The following is a 19757-nucleotide window of genomic DNA, read 5'->3' as shown; positions in this document are numbered from 1 at the left end:
AGATATACAAAACAGAAGGTCAGCTGTGATTCATCTTCAAAGCCCCCTCTTACAATATAAGTGATATTTAGCTTCTCTCTTTTGATAAAAGCAGCACTATTTTCTTCTACTGGGAAGGAAAAATAAACACAAAACAATTCAAAGCTGGCTCTGTGAACTGAGGAGCTGGCTTATTTTGTAGGAAGATTGACTAATGATGGTACTTACAAGGAAAAAGAAGAAACAAAACCACTAAAATATAACAAAAAGCAGCTAAGGCATTTAAGTCTTAAGGCTTAGCCAAGATCCACAGGTGGTGTAAATCAAGGATCAGTTTACGCCAATTGAAGATGAGACTGTTGGTTTCCAAGCCTTCGGAAGGTTAAGATAATGAAGGCTACTGCAGTTGTACTTTCATTTCAGATAGTCATTTGCCCACTGCCAAATTCATCCACTTGAGTACTCCAATATTCAGCTTACAAATACCTGTGTACGGTGGTGTCATCACACCAGGGGTGATACACATATAACAGTAATAACATTAAATTACTTCCCATGCAACTTAGGTAAAGTTGACAAAATCTAATTTTTCTAGGGCTCTATGTGTCTGGAATAAAAATCTTACTGAACTACAGTAGCTCTCAAAGCACATAATAGTTTAAAGAATTTGTAAATCTTGGGCACTCACTAAAGTAGCTCCCAGAGAACTGATGACTGACTGTATAGCCAGCATTAGATAAAACAGAACCAGCACATCAGCTTTCATCACCACTCAAGCACAAATACAACAGGTTATATTTTCATAACTTTCTACAGTTGGTTAGGCTGTAGGCCATAGCTAAACTTCATGTGGCTGCACAGAGGACTATTCCCAACATCAAGAACTAATGTTTACACAAGGAAAATTGTACAAATGATATGCAAGTGTCTAGCATATTAACGAACTCTCTGTAGGGATTTTAGTATACAGGCAATTAGAGGTTCACACCCCAACTTTTTTGCCATTACCTGGCTTATGTAGACAAGCCCTTTCTGAACAGAGCCACAGAAACAGAGATGTTGTGCATTTGGATAATTTCCAAGGTCAAATCTTTCCAGGCACATTAGGGGAGCAAGAATATAAAAATAAAGACTATAAAAGGGTTTGCATACCTCCAAGCTGTTCAGCAAGATTTCCAGCAGGAAACCCAAGGGAACATTTAGGTGCAAAGAAGGGAAACTGCTCAGCTGTGCAGCTCTTGTAGTCTGCTGAACAAAATTCATAAGTGCTGGCTACACAGGAGGCTTATAAAAAGCCTACATCATGTCCACCATTATAAGGGGAAGTTTTATAATGCCGAGCAACCCCAGTCAGTATATCTGTTTGCTCTTTTTTACTGGGTCTTTGTCTAAGGAGCAAGATTTATCTCTTCTAAGCTTATTATGAATTTGCTGGTTTTGCTAAACATTCATAGCTAAAATCTGTATGCTGATTCTTTGATCTGGGAGTTATTTTCAGATAAAATCTCAAGAGTTTTTTTATTAGCTCTGATTTATCTTCTGATGTGGTAACAGTGAATTTGTGCCATGTGTCCCAATAGACATGTTCAAAGAGAAAAGGTTTAAGCTTAGAAAGATGAAGGATACATAATAAGCCAAGAAAGGAGAGAAAATAGGCTCAAATGGAGAATAAAATGAAAGCCGGAAAAGGTTTTATTTAAGGATTATAAATTATTCCTGTGTGTGTATATATATATTATATATATACAGAAGTAGCATATTATATATATACCTATATCTATATATTATAGAAGTATATCTATATGGTATAGAAGGGTACTAAAAGCTTTGGTCCTACACTGAAGTAAGCTATAGCATGTTTAGTTTTACAAGCCACAGATGGCAAGATTGTGCTGTGCTCCATGACAGGTTGGCAAGAATAAACACATAAAAAACCATGTTTCTGTGGGCTGCCAGGACTGGGTGCACTCTCACATTTTGACTTGCATATAAAGAAGCAGAAGGAGCAGGTAACCCATATTCTGCTCTTTGTCAGTTACACGGTGGTTGAATGCTTTCCCAGAAAACTTGTTAATGTTAATGTTGTCTGGTTTCAGTTAAGATGCTTCTTGACAAAATGTCCTCAACCCACTGAAAGCCATCCTTACTAACAGATCAGAAAAAGAGTAAGAATGAATAAGGGAAGTTCTGCTCAGTTGAAATTGTCCTTGCAAGGAACAGAGAATTTTATTCATTTCAGGGACTATTTTTCTCTGTTTCTTTTTCAATTACCTTTCATAACACCTGCTCAGAATTTAGCATTTCAGGATACTCCAATATGATCATTGTCTTTTTATTGGATTATCAAAATAAATAGTTAATCTGAAAGCTTTAAGTTTAAGATTTGAGTATTTAATTTTCTAAATAACTTAACTTTGTCACTTAATTTGGCCTGATCTTGAAAAAGCTATTTGAAGAATTTTAGGTTTTTTAAATGTCTGTTAAATGTGAACTTCCCCAGTGTTCTTTGTCATCAAGCAAGCCTTTCTTTGCACATAACTATAAAAAAAAAAAAAAAAAACCAAAAAACAAACAAAAAACAAAACCAAACCACAAAAAGACTTCACAGTTGTTCTGTTTTGAATTCAAGTATTTGTCTTTGACCTTTGTAAAACTTGTAAAATCACAAGGAGATAAGCATGAAAGAAATCATGTGCTATTCAAGTACTTAAAGTCCAGAGAAATGCACTGAAGTAGAAAGGGGATTAATAGAAGAAGGAGAGTGAGTCCAAGCCATACAGTGTTGGTAGAAGAAGGATTAGTAAGCAGACTGAACCAGGAAAGAAATTAGCAGTGTTTGTTTGGGTTAGACACAGCTGTAGAGTGTACAGAGACAGAACAGAATCTCAGCAGAGGAGAGACACGAGAAACAGATAACAGGTACGGTACATGAAGTGTTGTATCTTCACTTTCTGGGTTGAGCTGCTATTAGAGAATAGCAAGGGAACACAGATTTCTCTGCTGCTGAGTAAAGAACAAGATACAGTAGTAAAACACAGAAAAGGAAGGCACCGGGGTGGGGGAAGGCATTGAAAGAAAAGATTCAAAAAGCTGGTGCCTTAGACAAGTTTTAGCTTTTTGTGGTAATTAATTAAATCTGGCTAATATATATACAAGGTCAGTAAGCATTTGGGAAGCACTTAGAAGTCAATGAGCTCTACATAGTTACTATCTTTTGTGCAGATAATGAGAGAACACTGTCTGTGGCCAGATTTGTTCACTTTTCTAGTTAGACTGTTGAAGTGCAGGGTTCTGAGGTATTTTTGGTGGTGGAAGGGGCAGCCTGGAGGTTTGTACCATATAGTTTTTATTCTTGTCTCTCTCCACTCTCTATCTCTCACTGCCCACCCCCCCACCCTTCTCTCTCTCTCTCTGTAGTGTGAGCTGAGTGTCCCATCGCAGGACTGGGGACGTCAGTGTGCACAACCGGACGGCTCTCAGGAGCTGCCTGTGCTGGATCTGCCACCATGCAGCTCCCTGTGCTGCTGCTCCTATCCCTGCCACCACTTCTTAGCCTGCTGAGCCATGCTGGAGCTCAGTTCCCTCGCCAGTGCACTACTGTTGAGTCCCTGCGGAGCGGCATGTGCTGCCCAGACTATTTCCCTGTGTTTGGGCCAGGTACTGACCGCTGTGGTGTGTCTACGGGGCGGGGCCGGTGTGTACAGGTGACCGTCGACTCACGACCCCATGGCCCGCAGTATATCCATGATGGACGAGATGACCGTGAGCAATGGCCAATACGCTTCTTCAACCAAACCTGCCAATGTAACAGCAACTTCTCTGGCTACAACTGTGGGTCATGTCGCCCTGGCTGGACTGGGCCCACCTGTAGCCAACGAATCACTATAGGTAAGAGCATCAGAAATAAGACATGAAAATTGCCTATTGGCAGCACTTGCTTCTAAATGTACATAATGTACTTCTTTTCTTTAAAATAAAAAAATGCTCCTTATATTTATTCAGCAAATATACAGTGCCATAGGGGTTATTTAGGCAGCTGCTAGACAAGTTGTTGAAACCTACATTTACTGCCTGATAAAAGGAAGACACAAAACCTGTAGTGTAGTGCAGGACTGGGACCAAGTCCATTAAAGAATAGAACACCCAAGTTGAAAAAATTGTATTCTTTGGAATTATGTAACAGTAAACCAATGGATATTGTGTGTATGTACATGTGTGTATGTGTTTCTGTGACTATGTCTGGGAATAACACATATATAGATACTGGTTTTAACACTTTGTGATTACTTTAATTCTTTTTTATTCTAAATCCCTTTATATGCTTCTAAACTATGTAGTTGGCTTTGTAAATTTTTACTTAAATAGTGCTGTCAATGTCATTAAAAGCCTTAGCTCCTAACTAAGAGCTGTTCAGATGAATCAGCACAGGGGCTGGTGGCCATTTCTGAGAGTTCCTCAGTTTCAGTTTAGTCCAGAACTTCAGTAAACAGACGTCTAAATTTTTCTTAGATGGTTTTGAAATTCTTGTGGGACTGTAAAATGTTGAATATTGTTGGCAAATTGGAAAAGACAAGCAGGCATAGGGACAGATTGTTTTTCTCAAGTCAAAACCATCTGAATGGACAAGATTTCAGTCTTTATTAGTGAAAGTTTAAAGGTGTTATTGAAATCCTGTAAATTCCATAATCCCCAAAATGAGTGATGGATTCTGTTGACATGAGAAACAACAGGCATCTCGCAGTGCCTCTTCCAGAGACAGAAATCAGTGCCACTATTATTTTCAGAAAATAGGAAAAACTCCATGAACGTGAGTGCTTGTTCAAGCAAGGATTAACAAAGGACTACTTATCTATTCAAAATCTTAACAATAAGACTCCTTAAATACAACTTATTGAGGGCTGTGGCAAAGACCTTAGGATTTTATTCGTCCTTTGAGCTCCAAGAAGCAAACTAGAAACTATGAGTCATGAATTGGATCTGCTAAGCCATGTTGCACCCTCTGATGCACTGGCCTGTTCTCAATCCGTTCTCATCACTGTTAACAACGATGTTAACTCTGAAAAATAGCCAAGAAATAAATGTTAATATACACTAACTTAGCAAAGTAAATCTGGACATAGGCAAAAAGCAGGTTTAACTGATTTTTTAGGGTATACAGGAGCACTTTTTAATTTTCTTGTTTATTAAATCCCTTACTACTTAGTCACATGCAAAGAAAATCAGATTTATCATGCATGACAACATGAATGTCCTGGGTTCAGCTGTAACAGTTATTTTTCTCCTTCTTAGTAGCTGGTGCAGTGCTGTGTTTTCGACTTTAGTCTGAGAACAGTGCTGACAACACACCAAGGTTTTAGTTGTTGCTAAGTAATGTTTACTCCGGTCAAGGACTTTTCAGTCTCTCATGCTCTGACAGTGAGGAGGGGCACAGGAAATCAGGAGGGAGCAGAGACAGGACATCTGATCCAAACTGGCCAAAGGGCTATTCCATACCACAGCACGTCATGCCCAGTATATAAACTGGGGGGAGTTACCCGGAAGAGACTGATCAGTGCTCGGGTCAGGCTGGGTATCAGCCGGCAGGTGGTGAGCAATTGTATCCTCTCCCCTTGTTATTTCTCTTATCATTATTATTGGTGGTGCTAGCAGTAGTGGTTTGTATTATACTTTAGTTACCAGACTGCTCCTATCTCAACCCATGGAAGTTACATTCTTTTTATTCTCCTTCCCATCCTTCTGGGAGCGGAGGGGAAGAAGAGGGGTGGTGAGGTGAGATAGCGCGGTTGGCAGTTACCAGCTGGCCTTAAACCATGACACTCCTAAACAGGGGAAATTAGCTTTTTATTATGCTTTAAGTTTCCACATAGAAGTCACTTCTTTTGTCCATTCATGGAACTGGACCCAGCTGCTTATACTTCAAAAATAATTATTGGATTACTGTTGGCATATCCATATAAAATAGCTGCAAAGTGTAGTTTGGTGCCATTGTATCTTCTAAATTCATGCCTGACTTTAATAATAGTCACATTTTTTTTTATTGTGGTTCTGGCATATATTGTGAGAAATGAAAAGGTTAAGATGCCTTTGTAAATCAAAATTAGATTAATATTTTAGTGTGTTACTTAAAATCAGCAACAAAAACCCTTCAGTGACCAGGGCTAGCCTATCAGTTCAGTAGTTCTACAAAACAGAAAAGCATGTTTCAGGATACAGAGTCCCTGGATGAGATTCATGTTTCATGAAAGTGCTTCTATAAACTTCAATGAAGTCAAAATATCCCCCACTGAATTAACTTTATATAGTAAAATGTAATTCAGTTTTGTTCTTCATATTGATTCATGCTGAAAACTTGTTGCTTCTTGTATCAACATAGTCTATCACTCATTCGGACAATTACAGATATTACAGTATTTTTTATAATTAAAAGGAGTGTATGTTGAAGAATAGCTGTGGGTTCTACCTGTGTCTCAGTCTAAACTTAGTCCGAAATCTCCTCAGTCTAGGTGAAAGAGTGGTCGATTGGGAGCAAAGTGATGTGAATTCTGTTCTTCTTGCCAATATACTAGTATTTCAACAAGTCAATTTTCTTCTTTGTTTCACTGTCTATATCTGGGCAATTACATTTTTAAATGATTTTGAGATATACTGCTAATAAGGACTAATATATGTCTATTATTTATAATGTCAGGTAATGACATTAAAGACAGATGTTGTACTGTGTGAAATGCACAACTTAGAATTCACTGGTGAATCTGACACTTTTCCTACAAAGTTTCAAGCATAAACAATGTAATTCACTAAACTGTCAAGCAGTAAAGCTTGTGATTATTATAAATTGCCATATAGTATTCTTTTCTTGCAAAGTATTACCACAGGAAACCTTAACTATATTGGATGAAGTTCTGAAAGGTTTGCATGATAAAAACTGTGTTTGTTATTTCTCTTACAGGATGGAAAGATACTCTGTAACAATACTTTTAAAAGCACTAAAACCACAAGGTTTGGGGCTTTTTTTTTATTTGAATCATCCTTTCTGGTAATAGATAACATTTTGTATTTATGCTCAGTACTCTCTGAATTACCTTAATAAAAAGTGAATGAAAGCTTGAAGAAAAAGGGACTTACCTGGAATTAATAGAAGCAAAATTAATTAGTCCTCTGAGATCAGACTTCAATGTTTATTACTTTGGTAACTTGCTTCTTCTGTATCCTCACAGTCAGGAGGAACCTTTTGGATCTGAGTGCAGAAGAAAGGAGGCGTTTTGTGAATGCCTTACACCAAGCCAAGGTGACAATCCATCCGGACATTGTTATTGCCACACGAAGACGTGAGGAAATATTTGGACCAGACGGCAACACACCACAATTCGAGAATATCTCCATTTATAACTACTTTGTGTGGTCTCATTATTATTCTGTCAGGAAGACTTTCCTTGGTGCAGGGCAGCAGAGTTTTGGAGGAGTCGATTTCTCTCATGAGGGACCAGCTTTTGTCACGTGGCATAGATACCATCTACTGCAGCTTGAAAGAGACATGCAGGTAAATTTCACATTAATCTTAGACCACATGTTCATGCTACGTTTTGTAGAGTTAAAGAACTTCTCATATTCCAATAGGCAAAAATTATAGTAGTTCTTTCTATGCATTGAAATAATTCTGCTTAAATTTCACTAACTCATTAGGTATACTAAACTGTGCATTTAGGTTTTAGACTGCCATTGTTACAGAGATGCTAAAAATAATATTTCAATCAGAGTAATGCCAAATGTAAAAGTTACATAAAAATCTCCTGTAAAAATTGATACAAATTCTAGCTATATCCTTAGAAGGCATTTTATTTGATCAGCAATTATTACTGCCAGTGTTATTTTTAATATCAAGGCCCTGCTTCTTGACTAAGTTAGACTAATCAAAGCAGCAGAAATTTTAAAGAAAAGTACTACAGAGATGTCTTAGGGATTCAGAATCACATTTTATTTGTATAAGTAGTGTAACTGTTTAGAGAAATCGGTGTTTTATTATGCTCTGTTCCACAAACCAGTGATTCTCTTGTTTCCTTTTCCTTGTGCGGACCTATCCATAAAAGGAATACAATATTTTACGAACCATTATCCTTCTTAAGAAGAGAGTATTAAGTTTTCAAGGTCAGATTCAATTAGTCTTTGAAACCACTTTGTGCTTCCACTAGTTTCAATGGCTCTGCCTCAGGCTGAGCTACAAACTCCCTTCAAAAACTCACATTTGACATTAGTGGCATTTCATTATGTGGAAGTCCTGAGGAGTTGTAGATCTCCGTGATTTAGTATATATTCCTATTTATATTGGTAAACTTGACCATTAGTTAAGCTACTTCGGCTGACCGGCACATCTTGGTATACAAATACTGGAAGCCAAGACACACTCCAGAACTGTTTAAGTCCAATCCATATTAAAATGACAACTTGAAGAGCTAGTATCCCTTTTCCTTATTTTTCCATTTTCTCAGTCATTCCACAGTAGGCTTAAATATTCTGTGTGCTGCAATCACTGCTGCTGTTGACAGGCCATTCAATATGCTGGGAAACAGAGTATCAGTATTAATTGATGTTTCTTACTACTCACGATATGGTTTAATGGAAGAATTACTGTCCTATTAATGATGGGGACCCATGACTCAATGCCTGTTCTTTGAAAATAAGGCACCAATGTGAAAACCTACCTAAAGCTTTTACAGGGATTTCATAGATTTTCCGTAGATTTCCTCTTCTCCATGAGGCAGGACTCTGAGTCTTACTAAGATGTATTTTTAACATCTGTCTAGCAATGAATATTATAGCTGTCTGGGTCACATATGTATTAAATGCCATATTTGTGTGGTTTAGAACATGCTTCAGGACCCCACTTTTGGACTGCCCTACTGGAATTTTGCAACAGGACAAAACACCTGTGATATCTGCTTAGATGACTTGATGGGAGCTAGAAGCAATTTTGATGTCTCTCTTATCAGCCAGAACTCAATCTTCTCTCAGTGGAGAGTGATATGTGAAAATGTAGAAGACTATGAAACTTTGGGAACCATCTGTAACAGTAAGTATGACAACTGGCAGATATTTGGAAAGAAAATTCTTTTAATAATAAATAACTATAATACTTTACATTGCAATGGCTTTCTCAGAAAAAAAAAAAAGTATTGAAGTGATTTGAATATTCTAGATCTAAGTTTCATCAGTCTTCTGAGATAGTACATACTTATCATCTGTCTTGCACTGAGGGTCCAAGCAGTTCAAAATTCAACCAGGAGCTTGTAGCAGAGAAAGACTTAAATGCTTTGACTTTCCTTTTTATATAGCATCTATTCATCTCCTGTGCCATAAATAATTAAATCTGTCTGTGTCATTTCTTAACCGAAGCTTAAGTTTTCTTCTGACAACTCCATTTATCACTTACATGGTGTTCTACTCCAAAAAGGAGAATAACTAATGAATCCCTGTGTTAACTATGTGGAGCATGTTTTCAGTGTGAGGAATTCTGAATCCTAACATGCTTATTTCAGCTACAACTAAAAAATCCCAGCAAGACTATTGTATATACATCACCCCCAAGCCACAGCTCAGCATCTTCATGGAAATAGGAGGGAAAAATAGGGAAAACCCCACAATATTTAGTTAGTCACCTGCAGAATCAGCTATAGGCCTCTCCTCAGCTACTCTCTCAGGACATCCTTAACACTTTTTTTCTGGGTCTCATCCAGAAATTGCATTGCAAAAGTATAGAAAAATTTCCCAGAGCATTTAGAGAAACACAGATTTCATTAAGAGGCTTACAGATTTTTATTTTTTTTTTTAAATCCTAGTGCAAAGGATACAGCACACAGGACCCCATGAAGATTCAGATTCTTTGCCTGACATGAGGAACTAACCCATTCATATACTATAAACATAATTTTGGGGTTTTTTGTTTATTTTTCTTCCTAGTTCAGTCATTAGAAGGATTCATTCTGCGGCCTGTGGTTTTGCACCAGTAGTTTTTTCTCTCTTCTCTCTACCGCAGGTACTGAAGGTGGCCCCATCCGAAGAAATCCTGCTGGAAATGTTGCACGGCCTATGGTGCAGCGTCTCCCAGAGCCTGAGGATGTTGCTCAGTGTTTGGAAGTTGGTGTATTTGACACTCCTCCTTTCTATTCCAATTCAACAGACAGTTTCCGTAACACAGTAGAAGGTAAACATAGCAAATAAAAGGACCTAGAACAATGATAAATAAGTCTAGGAAGCAAGCTTGCCATTTTTCTTGTTATGGAAGTATGAGTTTGGGAACAGTCTACTGGACAGTAAGAATATATTGTTCTTAACATTAATTATTAGCTTAGTATTACATGGAAATAAGCTCTGAGTAACTTACTTCACAGACTATGTCAGTTCTTTAAACACATAAAATACTGAATATTCTATCACTGGTGTACTAAGTATATGAGATCAGGTCCTTGCAACCTAGTAATAGTTTGTCATTGCTGAAAACAGACAGCTCTTGCCTGAGTATTGGTGCAGCTGCATCTTTAAATGAGGCAAAGAAGTGCTCAGGGCAGTTACCTTTGTATCTGAATTAAAACAAGAAAGAAGAAGAAAGAAAAAATTAAAACCTTTGGTAGTACTTAATGAAATGACATTGAATTAGTAATTGAGGTCTGGCTACAGGATTTACTGCCAGGGCCGCCTCTCTGGGCCATGTAACTTTGTTCTTCTATAAGCTCTACACATTTAAAATGAAATTTTCAGTCACTGGCATCTGAACACACATCCCCAGCACAGAAACTAACCTAAAGATTTGATTCATGCTGTTCAGCCAGCATCCTGCCAACTGCCCCTGCACTTTAATAATCCAGCCTTTAACAGGAAAGACTAGGATTCACAAGAAAAGATTACTAAGTGACAATTAAGATCCCTGCCACACCTTCTATAGATCCTCTGGCTTTTTTGAAGAGGCATAACTCCTAAAATGGGGAGTGTCTGCTCCATTTTTTTTTTCTTGGGAGAAGAAAACCAAGAGTCTGAACCAACCATTTAAGTATATATATAATCATAGAATCACAGAATGGTTTGTTTTGAAAGGGATATTAAAGATCATCCGGTTCCAACCCCCCTGCCATGATCAGGAACACCTTCCACTAGATCAGGTTGCTCAAAGCCACATCCACATTTCAGGGATTTCTCCTGTTTTCAAGTTTGGCCAAAGCTTGAAAACAGGAGACGTTTTCGTGATGCTTCAGATCCTGACATCTGACATGAGGTTTAAGAGGTGCTGGGCACGAACAGAGTTACATAGGGTATCTTCACTGAAAAAATAAAGCATATGAAGCTTTCTGAGGTGTGTTCACAGTAAGCATGGAAATGATGTACGGAAATGTAGTAGCTGGCTCATTAGAAAACATTTAGAAAACATGTGACTATTTCAGTTATGCTGAAAGACATGTATGTCCCAAATATATACCTTTATTTTCATGCTATGTTTTATATGGGGTTTTGGTCATTTTTGCATTAGAACCCAGCAGCCTTGCACTCCACATTCTCAGTGTTCTTTTGTAAAGGCTATTGACATCTAAAAATTAGGGACTTTTCTCAAATTCCAGTACACAGAGAACTTGTTACTCATTTATGTTAAGCAAGGCAATACAATAACATAGTAGCCTTTCAAAAAAGAAAAGTATCCAGCCAGTCTGCAAGTCTTCACTGGGATTTTTTGTGTTCTTTGTTTGCATATTCAGGGTACAGTGATCCTTCAGGGAAATATGACCCAGCAGTTCGAAGTCTTCACAATTTGGCTCATCTATTTTTGAATGGGACAGGAGGACAAACACATTTATCACCAAATGATCCTATTTTTGTCCTCCTACACACGTTTACAGATGCTGTGTTTGATGAGTGGCTGAGAAGGTATTCTGCAGGTAAGATGTTGTCATGGACAGAGACGGTATCAGAGGTCATCAGTCTTTGTAGTCACAGGAGTTCAGCTGCTTCTTGCAGGACAGAAAGATGCCCCTAAGATTAGGAGAGAGGACTGGAATATATAGATAGTATAGTTAACGACGACAGTAATAACAAACAAATTCCCTTCCTCACCCCACTGACACACATTTTCAGATTACTATGAAGAGACTTGGCCATAGATACCAGATACAATTCAAGAACATAAAATGTGCAGATACATCATCTCCATAGAGCAAAGACAGAATAACCATGGAAGGTCCAAATACTTCATGGAAATTCTGTTATTGTAGATAAGAGAAAATGGAGTAAATACCTATGTTTCTTGTCAAACAATATCAGATATCATGCACACCCCAATAATTAATTTCGACAACTTTTGTTATTTACTACCAGCATTCCAGAACTATTTCCATATCCTTTCAAATGATGTTCACTGTTGCTTCCCTTACTTCTCTAACTCCAAAAAGAAGAGTGAAAAGGAATAAAGGAGGATATGAAGGAGAAGGAATGAGGAAGGAAAGACAGAATCACAAAATCACACAGAATCACAGAATGAAGGTGAAAAGGACCACTGGAGGTCATCCAGTCCAACCCCCCTGCTCAGGCAGGGTCACTTGGAGCACATTGCTCAGGACTGTGCCCAGACAGGTCTTGAATATCCCCAGGGAAGGAGATTCCACAACCTCTCTGGGAAACCTATTCCAGTGCTTAGACACCCTCACAGTAAAGAAGTTCTTACCCATGTTCAGGTGGAACTTCCAGTGGTCTAGTTTATGCCCGTTGCCTCTCGTCCTATTGCCTGGCACCACCAGGTCCCTCGCCACACAGCTACTTCCCAGTAGGTCAGCCCCAGCCTGTACTGCTGCATGGGGTTTTCCCTCTCCAGCTGCAGGACCCTGCACTTTTCTCTATTTTCAAAAGGTTCCTCTCTGCTCATCTCTCCAGCCTGCCCAGACCCTTCTGGGCTATCAGCTACTCCTCCTAGTTCGTACCAGCTGCAAACTTGCTGAGAAGGCACTCTACCCAAGTCACTGATGAACAAGTTAAAGAATACTGGACCCTTTATTGACCCTTGGGGGACACCACTAGTTACAGATCTCAAACTAGACTCTGTACCAATGATCACAACTGTCTGAGACCAGCCATTCAGCCAGTCTGCAATCCACCTCAGTGTCCGCTCGTCCAGCCTGCACTTTCTGAGCTTACCTATGAGGATGTCATAGGACATAGTGTAAAAAGCCTTACTTGAAGTCCAGGTAGACAATATTCACAGCTCTCCCCCTTATCTATCTAGCCCGTTGTCCCATATTAGAAGGCAATCAGGTTGGTTACACATGATTTCCCTTTAGTTAGTCCATGCTGATCACTCTTGACCACCTCCTTATCTTCCACATGCGTAGAGATGGCCTTCATCACCTTTCCCGGGATAGAGGAGGGGCTGACTGGCCTGTAGTTCCCAGAGTCCTCTTTCTTGCCCTTCTTGAAGATTAGGCTTATACTTGTTTTATTCTAGTCCTCAGGCACCTTTCCTGATTGCCATGCCCTTTTAAAGATGATCTGCATATTCTGATAACATCCCTATATTAATCCCAAGTGCCTGTCCCTGCTTTCACCTCATGTATATCTCCTGCTTGTACTTGAGTTCTAACAGGAGTTCCTTGTTCATCCATCTGGGTCTCCCACCCCCTTTGATTTCTTACACATGGGCATGCACTGTTCTTGAGCCTCTGGCTGGAAGAAGTGGTCTTTGAATATTAACTAGCTTCTTGGACCTTTGTCCCCTCTAGGGTCCATTCCCATGGGATTCTTCCAAGAAGGTCCCCAGAGAGGCCAAATTTAGGTCTTCTAAAGTCCAGGGTTGTGATTTTATTTATTGCCCCACTTCCTCCTTGCATGATGCTGAACTTCACAATCTCATGTCACAGAAGGAAGGAACTCCAAAGAAGAAAGAAAAAAGTGAACTGGGGAGAGAATTCTGTGTAACTTAATGTCTATGCAATAGTTTGCACAAAGCAGTTGTATTCCTTTTAGGGCAACCCAGGCCCTCTTCCTTCTGCAGTAGATAGCTTCTGTTGCACAACACAGACTTCTTTGTACAGCTTCCACAACCTACCTCATGTATTTTTTCCATGTCAGAGAGCAATTTTACCAGAAAATGAAAAAAAATTCCAGTGGAGTTCATATCAGCTGCCCTCCTGAACTGTATGAGAGAGCTTTTCATCACTGTCACAATCAGACAAAGCCAGATTGTGCCAATAAGGTTTTCCAATATATGCATATTTCTCCTTTTCCATGCTAGAAGAAATGAAAAGCCCAACACAGCCAGAAAGTTTTATAATTTACCGGGGGTTTCTGTTAAAAAACAGGATTACCATTAGTGATCTTGCTTTTGGACAGAACAGAGCCATTCATTCTGGATCTGTCACACTGGAAAACCAATCCTTATGGATTAATTTAGGTTAGGAACAAAAGAAAGAAAAAGAAAATGGTACTCAAAACCTTGACTCACTGATGGAAAAAAAAAAAAATGAAGTAGGGCAAATTATTTTGATTTTGTTTACCAAAGTGTGATTTGACTTTAATTTAGATATCTCAACTTACCCACTGGAGAATGCCCCTATTGGTCATAACCGACAGTACAACATGGTGCCTTTCTGGCCTCCAGTTACCAATAATGAAATGTTTGTTACTGCACCGGAAAACCTGGGATACAGCTACGAAGTTGAGTGGCCAGGTAAGCTGTCCAATCTAGATGCTTCTTTTTTTCTCATCATGTCTTTCTCCCTTGAAGTTTATGCATCATATTAGCAAAGTAAACTCAAATTTCACAGATAATACTTGATGCCTTTGTAAAGGTCTATTTCTCTTTTCTTTCCTTTCTTTACAAATCAGTTATATTTGGGATCTAGTACAGATAAATAGCTACTGATTATAGATTGTTCCTACATGAAGCTCCCACCATCCACTTCAGTTTTTGGATAGGTTCTCATTTGGATTTAAACCTTGCTGACGGTCCTTATTACTATAACATAAGCCTCCATTAACTCACCACAGAGAATGCAAATCCCTCATAAACCAGATATCAGAAGAAACATCCAGGACTGTTTTTAGATTCTAACAAGAGAGACTGAAATTTCCTCACAGTTTGGAAAAAAAATACCATCAACCAAAATTTGAACTAGTTCTCTTTCACAACTCATTGAATAATGACAGATTCTAAGTTTTGGTCTGTTTGGTCTGATGTTTATACATATACTTCACATTCACTTTTACTAACATTCTTTTCGCTTTCCTTCCTGTAGGTCGGGCCCTCCGTGTCACAGAGATGATAACTATCGCAATAGTGACTGCACTGGTTCTTGTTGCAATTATCTTCGCTGCTGCTGCATGTATCATACGTGTCAAGAAAAATAAAGATGAGTTGCATCAGCCTCTTCTTACTGATCAGTATCAGCACTACTCAGATGATTATGATGGTATACCGACACCGAGCCAGTCTGTTGTTTGAAGCACTTTTCTGCATCTGACTGAAACTGTTTATTCTGCTGTATTTCATATATAGTTGTCATCTATCTGCTTTAAAATAAAGAGCATAAACTGTCTGCTGTCTTGATATGTTTGCTTCAGGCTTCACATCTTCTTTCATTACACCTAGGCATCAGTAAGTTACTTTTGCAATGCTAATTCTGTGCTGCTTTCAGTAGAATTCCGCTAACTTTTTATGGCTGCAAGCCTTTTTCATGCATATTTCTGTAAAATCTGATAAAATTTAGTTAAATTGCTGACAGCCAATGTCATCTGACCTAGCCTTTATACCTAGAATTCTTTCATGAGATACTTCTGTGAAATGGTCAAGTCTAGAATGGGACAGAAGCAGAATCCGAAATACAAGTAAATGCCTTGGCCAGGTGAGTGGAAATAGCCAGCATGCCAGGCAGGGAGCCACAAAGAAATTCGGAGGGCAACCATGTGTTTCAAATCAAGCTTTATTCACAGAACATAGTTTTGATTTTATTGTTGCTTTTAGGTAGATCTGTGAGAAGAGATTCACCACTGAGAAGCCACTCCAGCACCTGGACACTTTAGCTCTATGTTCAAACACAGCTGCCTGAAGGGGACATCTATTTGAAAGGACAGCTGGGAGCAGCTTTTGTTTGATTTTGGTTTTGGTTTTGGTTTTGATTTTGATTTTGATTTTTCACTCTCTTGCTCCCTTCCTCTCTCCCACTATCCCTGTGTCAAGGTATTCTCCCCAGCAACAAGAGACCTTGCTTCAGTTCTCTCCTGTGGGAATTTAAACCCATACCTCTTGCACTTTGAGGGAAGGCCCTACAAACCATGCTGTAGAATAGACTTGGAAAAATAGTCATATGCAACTGCTGGCGTATTTATTCAGTAGGAGCGTACAAATTGACACTTGTCTTTACAGCCTGAGGAATCTGGTTTACAGCTTTTTACAGCTTGAGGAATCTGGGATTTTTTACAGCTTGAGGAATCTGGTTTCAAGCCTCACCTCCTCTCTCTGATCATAACTGGGTACCAATCATCTGTTTGTCTTCCTGATTGCCTATTGAATCTGATTTAGCAGTTATTAGCTGATATACAGAGACATTCCTGAGTTCAGACTACTGAATCCCATATCATGTACTCAACCCTTTAATTGTCAGATTAAGGTCAAGATGTCTCTTGTCTCTCTGCCTGACCCCAGCTTCAATAGACATGGCAAGTAATCTGGATTCAATCTAAGGCAGCTCTCTTACACACAAGTTATTAGACAAAAGCAAGGGTCATGCCTTCTATGTACTGAGTTAAGCTCAGTGTTTCTGTGAGTACAAGCTGTGCTCAAAGTACACTTTCTCAGTTGCAAGGAAATAAGTAATTTATACATTGAGAATGATGTAAATAAGAAGACAACTACTCTTGTCTAGGTGAGTGGAAAGTGGGTTATAATCTTAGCTCATTTTACTACAGACCAGTCAGTCTCACCTCTGCGCCTGGCAAAATCTTGGAGCAGATTCTCCTGGAAAGCATGCTAAGGCACATGAAAAACAACGAGGTGGTTGGTGACAGCCAGCATGGTTTCACTAAGGGGAAATCCTGCCTGACCAATTTGGTGGACTTCTATGATGGGGCTACGGAATTGATGAGTGGGGGCAATGCAGTTGACATCATCTACCCGGACTTGTGCAATGCATTTGATACTGTCCTGCCCGACATCCTTGTCTCTAAATTGGAGAGACATCAATTTGATGGATGGAGCACTCAGTGGATAAAGAACTGGCTGGATGGCTGCACACAAAGAGTTCTGGTAAATGGCTCAATGTCCAGTCAGAAAGCAGTAACGAGTGGTGTCCCTCAGGGATCAGTGTTGGGACCTGTCTTGTTCAACATCTTTGTCGGTGACATGGACAGTGGGATTGAGTGCGTCCTCAGCAAGTTTGCTGACAACACCAAGCTGTGTGGTTTGGTTGATATGCTGGAGGGAAGGGATGCCATCCAGAGGGACCTGGACACGCTTGTGAGGTGGGCCGATGCCAACCTTATGAAGCTTAAGCAAGCCAAGTGCAAGGTCCTACACCTGGGTCAGGGCAATCCCAGGCACAGCTACAGGTTGGGCGGAGAAGAGATTCAGAGCAGCCCTGTGGAAAAGAACTTGGGGTTGTTGGTTGATGAGAAGCTCAACATGAGCCTGCTTCAGTGTGCACTTGAAGCCCAGTTGGCAGCCCAGAAAGCCAACTGTATCCTGGGCTGAACCAAAAGAAGCGTGACCAGCAGGTCAAAGGAGGTGATCCTGCCCCTCTACTCTGCTCTCATGAGACCTCACTTGGAGTATTGTGTACGGTTCTGGTGTCCTCAACATAAAAAGGACATGGAGCTGTTGGAGCAAGTCCAGAGGAGGTCCACGAGGATGATAAGGGGGCTGGAGCACCTCCTGTATGAAGACAGTCTGAGAAAGTTGGGGCTGTTCTGCCTGGAGAAGAAAAGGCTGCATGGAGACCTTGTAGCAGCCTTCCAGGATCTGAAGGAGGCCTATGAGGATATTGGGGAGGGACTTCATTAGGGACTCTAGTGGTAGAACAAGGGGTAATGGCTTAAAACTTAAACAGGGGAAGTTTAGATTAGACATAAGGAAGAAGTTCTTCACAGTGAGGTTGGTGAGGCACTGGAATAGGTTGCCCATGGAAGTTGTGAATGCTCCATTCCTGGAGGTGTTCAAGGCCAGGTTGGACAGAGCCTTGGGCGACATGGTTTAGTGCGAGGTGTCCCTGCCCATGGCAGGGGGCTGGAACTAGATGATCTTAAGGTCCTTTCTAACCCTAACTATTCTGTGATTCTATGATTCTATGATACCAAGCATGGGGCATGGATAGTAAAAATTTACACACATACCTGGTGTTTAGGAAGAAAACTTTCTCTAGTGACACTCATGGTACTAAAGTAGATTAGACATAGGTCTTTTGTTGCACTCTTGATTTTACTTACAGTCCAGCCAATCAATCTTTCAGGTACACAGGCAGCAGCTTGGATTTCAACTTAAATGCCTGTCTCTGACACTCTTGGTTGTACTGAGTATCAACTTAACAAGACATGCATTTCAGTGATTTCAATGGATTAACGCAAGGTGCTCTAATGCACTTTGAATTCGGGTCAAGAGACTTAGATTTTATTCTTAGCTCTGTTACTGACCTGCTGAATGTTCTTAGTTAGCATATTTTTACCTCTGTGACCTGTTTATGAAATGAAGATAATACAGTTTCCTTTGTAAAGTGTTATTACTTCAGTCTATGAAAAGAAGCTTACAGAAGCTTGATAAAAGAAGGAAAATGGCATGGCAAAATCAGAACTCGTGAAGAGGACATCAGACATCACAGCAATTGAATTCTCAAAGCAAAATCATACACTCATGTTTTGAGCAGGCCTTAAGTCTGTGGGTTGGAGAATGAGGAAACATGACTGCTACAAACAGCTGCCACACATTAATCTAAGCAAGATAGATTTTTATAACAGACTTAAATAGCAAAGGAACAGCAAGCATGGGAATTAAAGAGGAAAGTAAAGGGGAGAATTGTGTGTGGGCGACCCATCATGGTTAAGAGTATCACAAGTCTTTCCTCTTTGGTGACTATTTGCAGTAGTCTGAACTATGTTTGGTCGTGGATAAAAAGTTCCTGCCATTCATTGAAGCTGCATGGTGTTTGTTCCTGACCTAATCTGATGGGGAAAAACTGTTTTAGGACCGCAACCTGAAATGGCCAGTATATGAGAAAGTTGAGGAAAAAAAAAAACCAGCAGAAAATTGAGTCTGATAACTATAGGCTTTCACTTGTTATATGAAGGCTAGAACAGGTAGCAGAAGTCACGAGGAAGAGAGGAAGTGAAGAGCTGGAAAAAAGTACTAACTTAAAAGTCCTAGGTGCAGTAATTATGAAGTGTGCGTATGATGTCACTTCTCCCTGTGACTTCTACTCTCTGTTCTTCCCACGGAGGTTTATTTATATAAGGTTTACATAAAACAGATATAAAGGATAGCTGAGAATGATGGGAAAATAAAACTAAGTTCATGTTGAATTGATGATTATGCCAAAAGGAACTGTGACATAGGTAGCAAAGGATTGTCACCATTAAGGGAAAACTGAAAGGAGACTCAGATTTAGGTATGAGCAGAGAAAATCTCACACAGATTAGAACCATGTGATTTATGTAAAATTTGGAGATTGCTGAATACATACTAATAATTGTGCTAAGAGGTGAAGAGGTTACCATGGAGGTAATTGGTGATAGACTCCTCCTCCACAAATAGTTATAGACCTAATAAA

The 19757-nt window shown here is 39.5% G+C and overlaps 1 protein-coding gene across 1 annotated transcript; it reads left to right on the top strand.

The window, feature by feature from the left end:
* The first annotated feature begins 2734 nt into the window (after window positions 1-2734).
* On the top strand, window positions 2735-15542 carry TYRP1 (tyrosinase-related protein 1). Its single transcript, XM_010022610.1, has 8 exons — window positions 2735-2898; window positions 3397-3867; window positions 7197-7519; window positions 8842-9046; window positions 10010-10177; window positions 11718-11897; window positions 14528-14674; window positions 15243-15542. The coding sequence occupies exons 2-8, from the start codon at window positions 3486-3488 to the stop codon at window positions 15446-15448; spliced, it is 1611 nt and encodes a 536-aa protein (XP_010020912.1). The 5' UTR covers window positions 2735-2898; window positions 3397-3485; the 3' UTR covers window positions 15449-15542.
* The last annotated feature ends 4215 nt before the right edge of the window (window positions 15543-19757 follow it).

The sequence above is a fragment of the Nestor notabilis genome, unplaced genomic scaffold (assembly GCF_000696875.1).
Source record: "Nestor notabilis isolate BGI_N333 unplaced genomic scaffold, ASM69687v1 scaffold1619, whole genome shotgun sequence".
NCBI classification, from domain to species: domain Eukaryota; kingdom Metazoa; phylum Chordata; class Aves; order Psittaciformes; family Psittacidae; genus Nestor; species Nestor notabilis.
Note: the sequence above shows the minus strand (reverse complement) of the source record. Positions and strands in the feature narration are given on the sequence as shown.

Coding starts and splice junctions, on each gene's coding strand:
- TYRP1 (XM_010022610.1), top strand. CDS start 3,486: ATGCAGCTCCCTGTGCTGCTGCTCCTATCCCTGCCACCACTTCTTAGC. Junction 7,520..8,841: donor AGCTTGAAAGAGACATGCAG/GTAAATTTCACA, acceptor TGTGTGGTTTAG/AACATGCTTCAGGACCCCAC. Junction 9,047..10,009: donor TTTGGGAACCATCTGTAACA/GTAAGTATGACA, acceptor TCTCTACCGCAG/GTACTGAAGGTGGCCCCATC.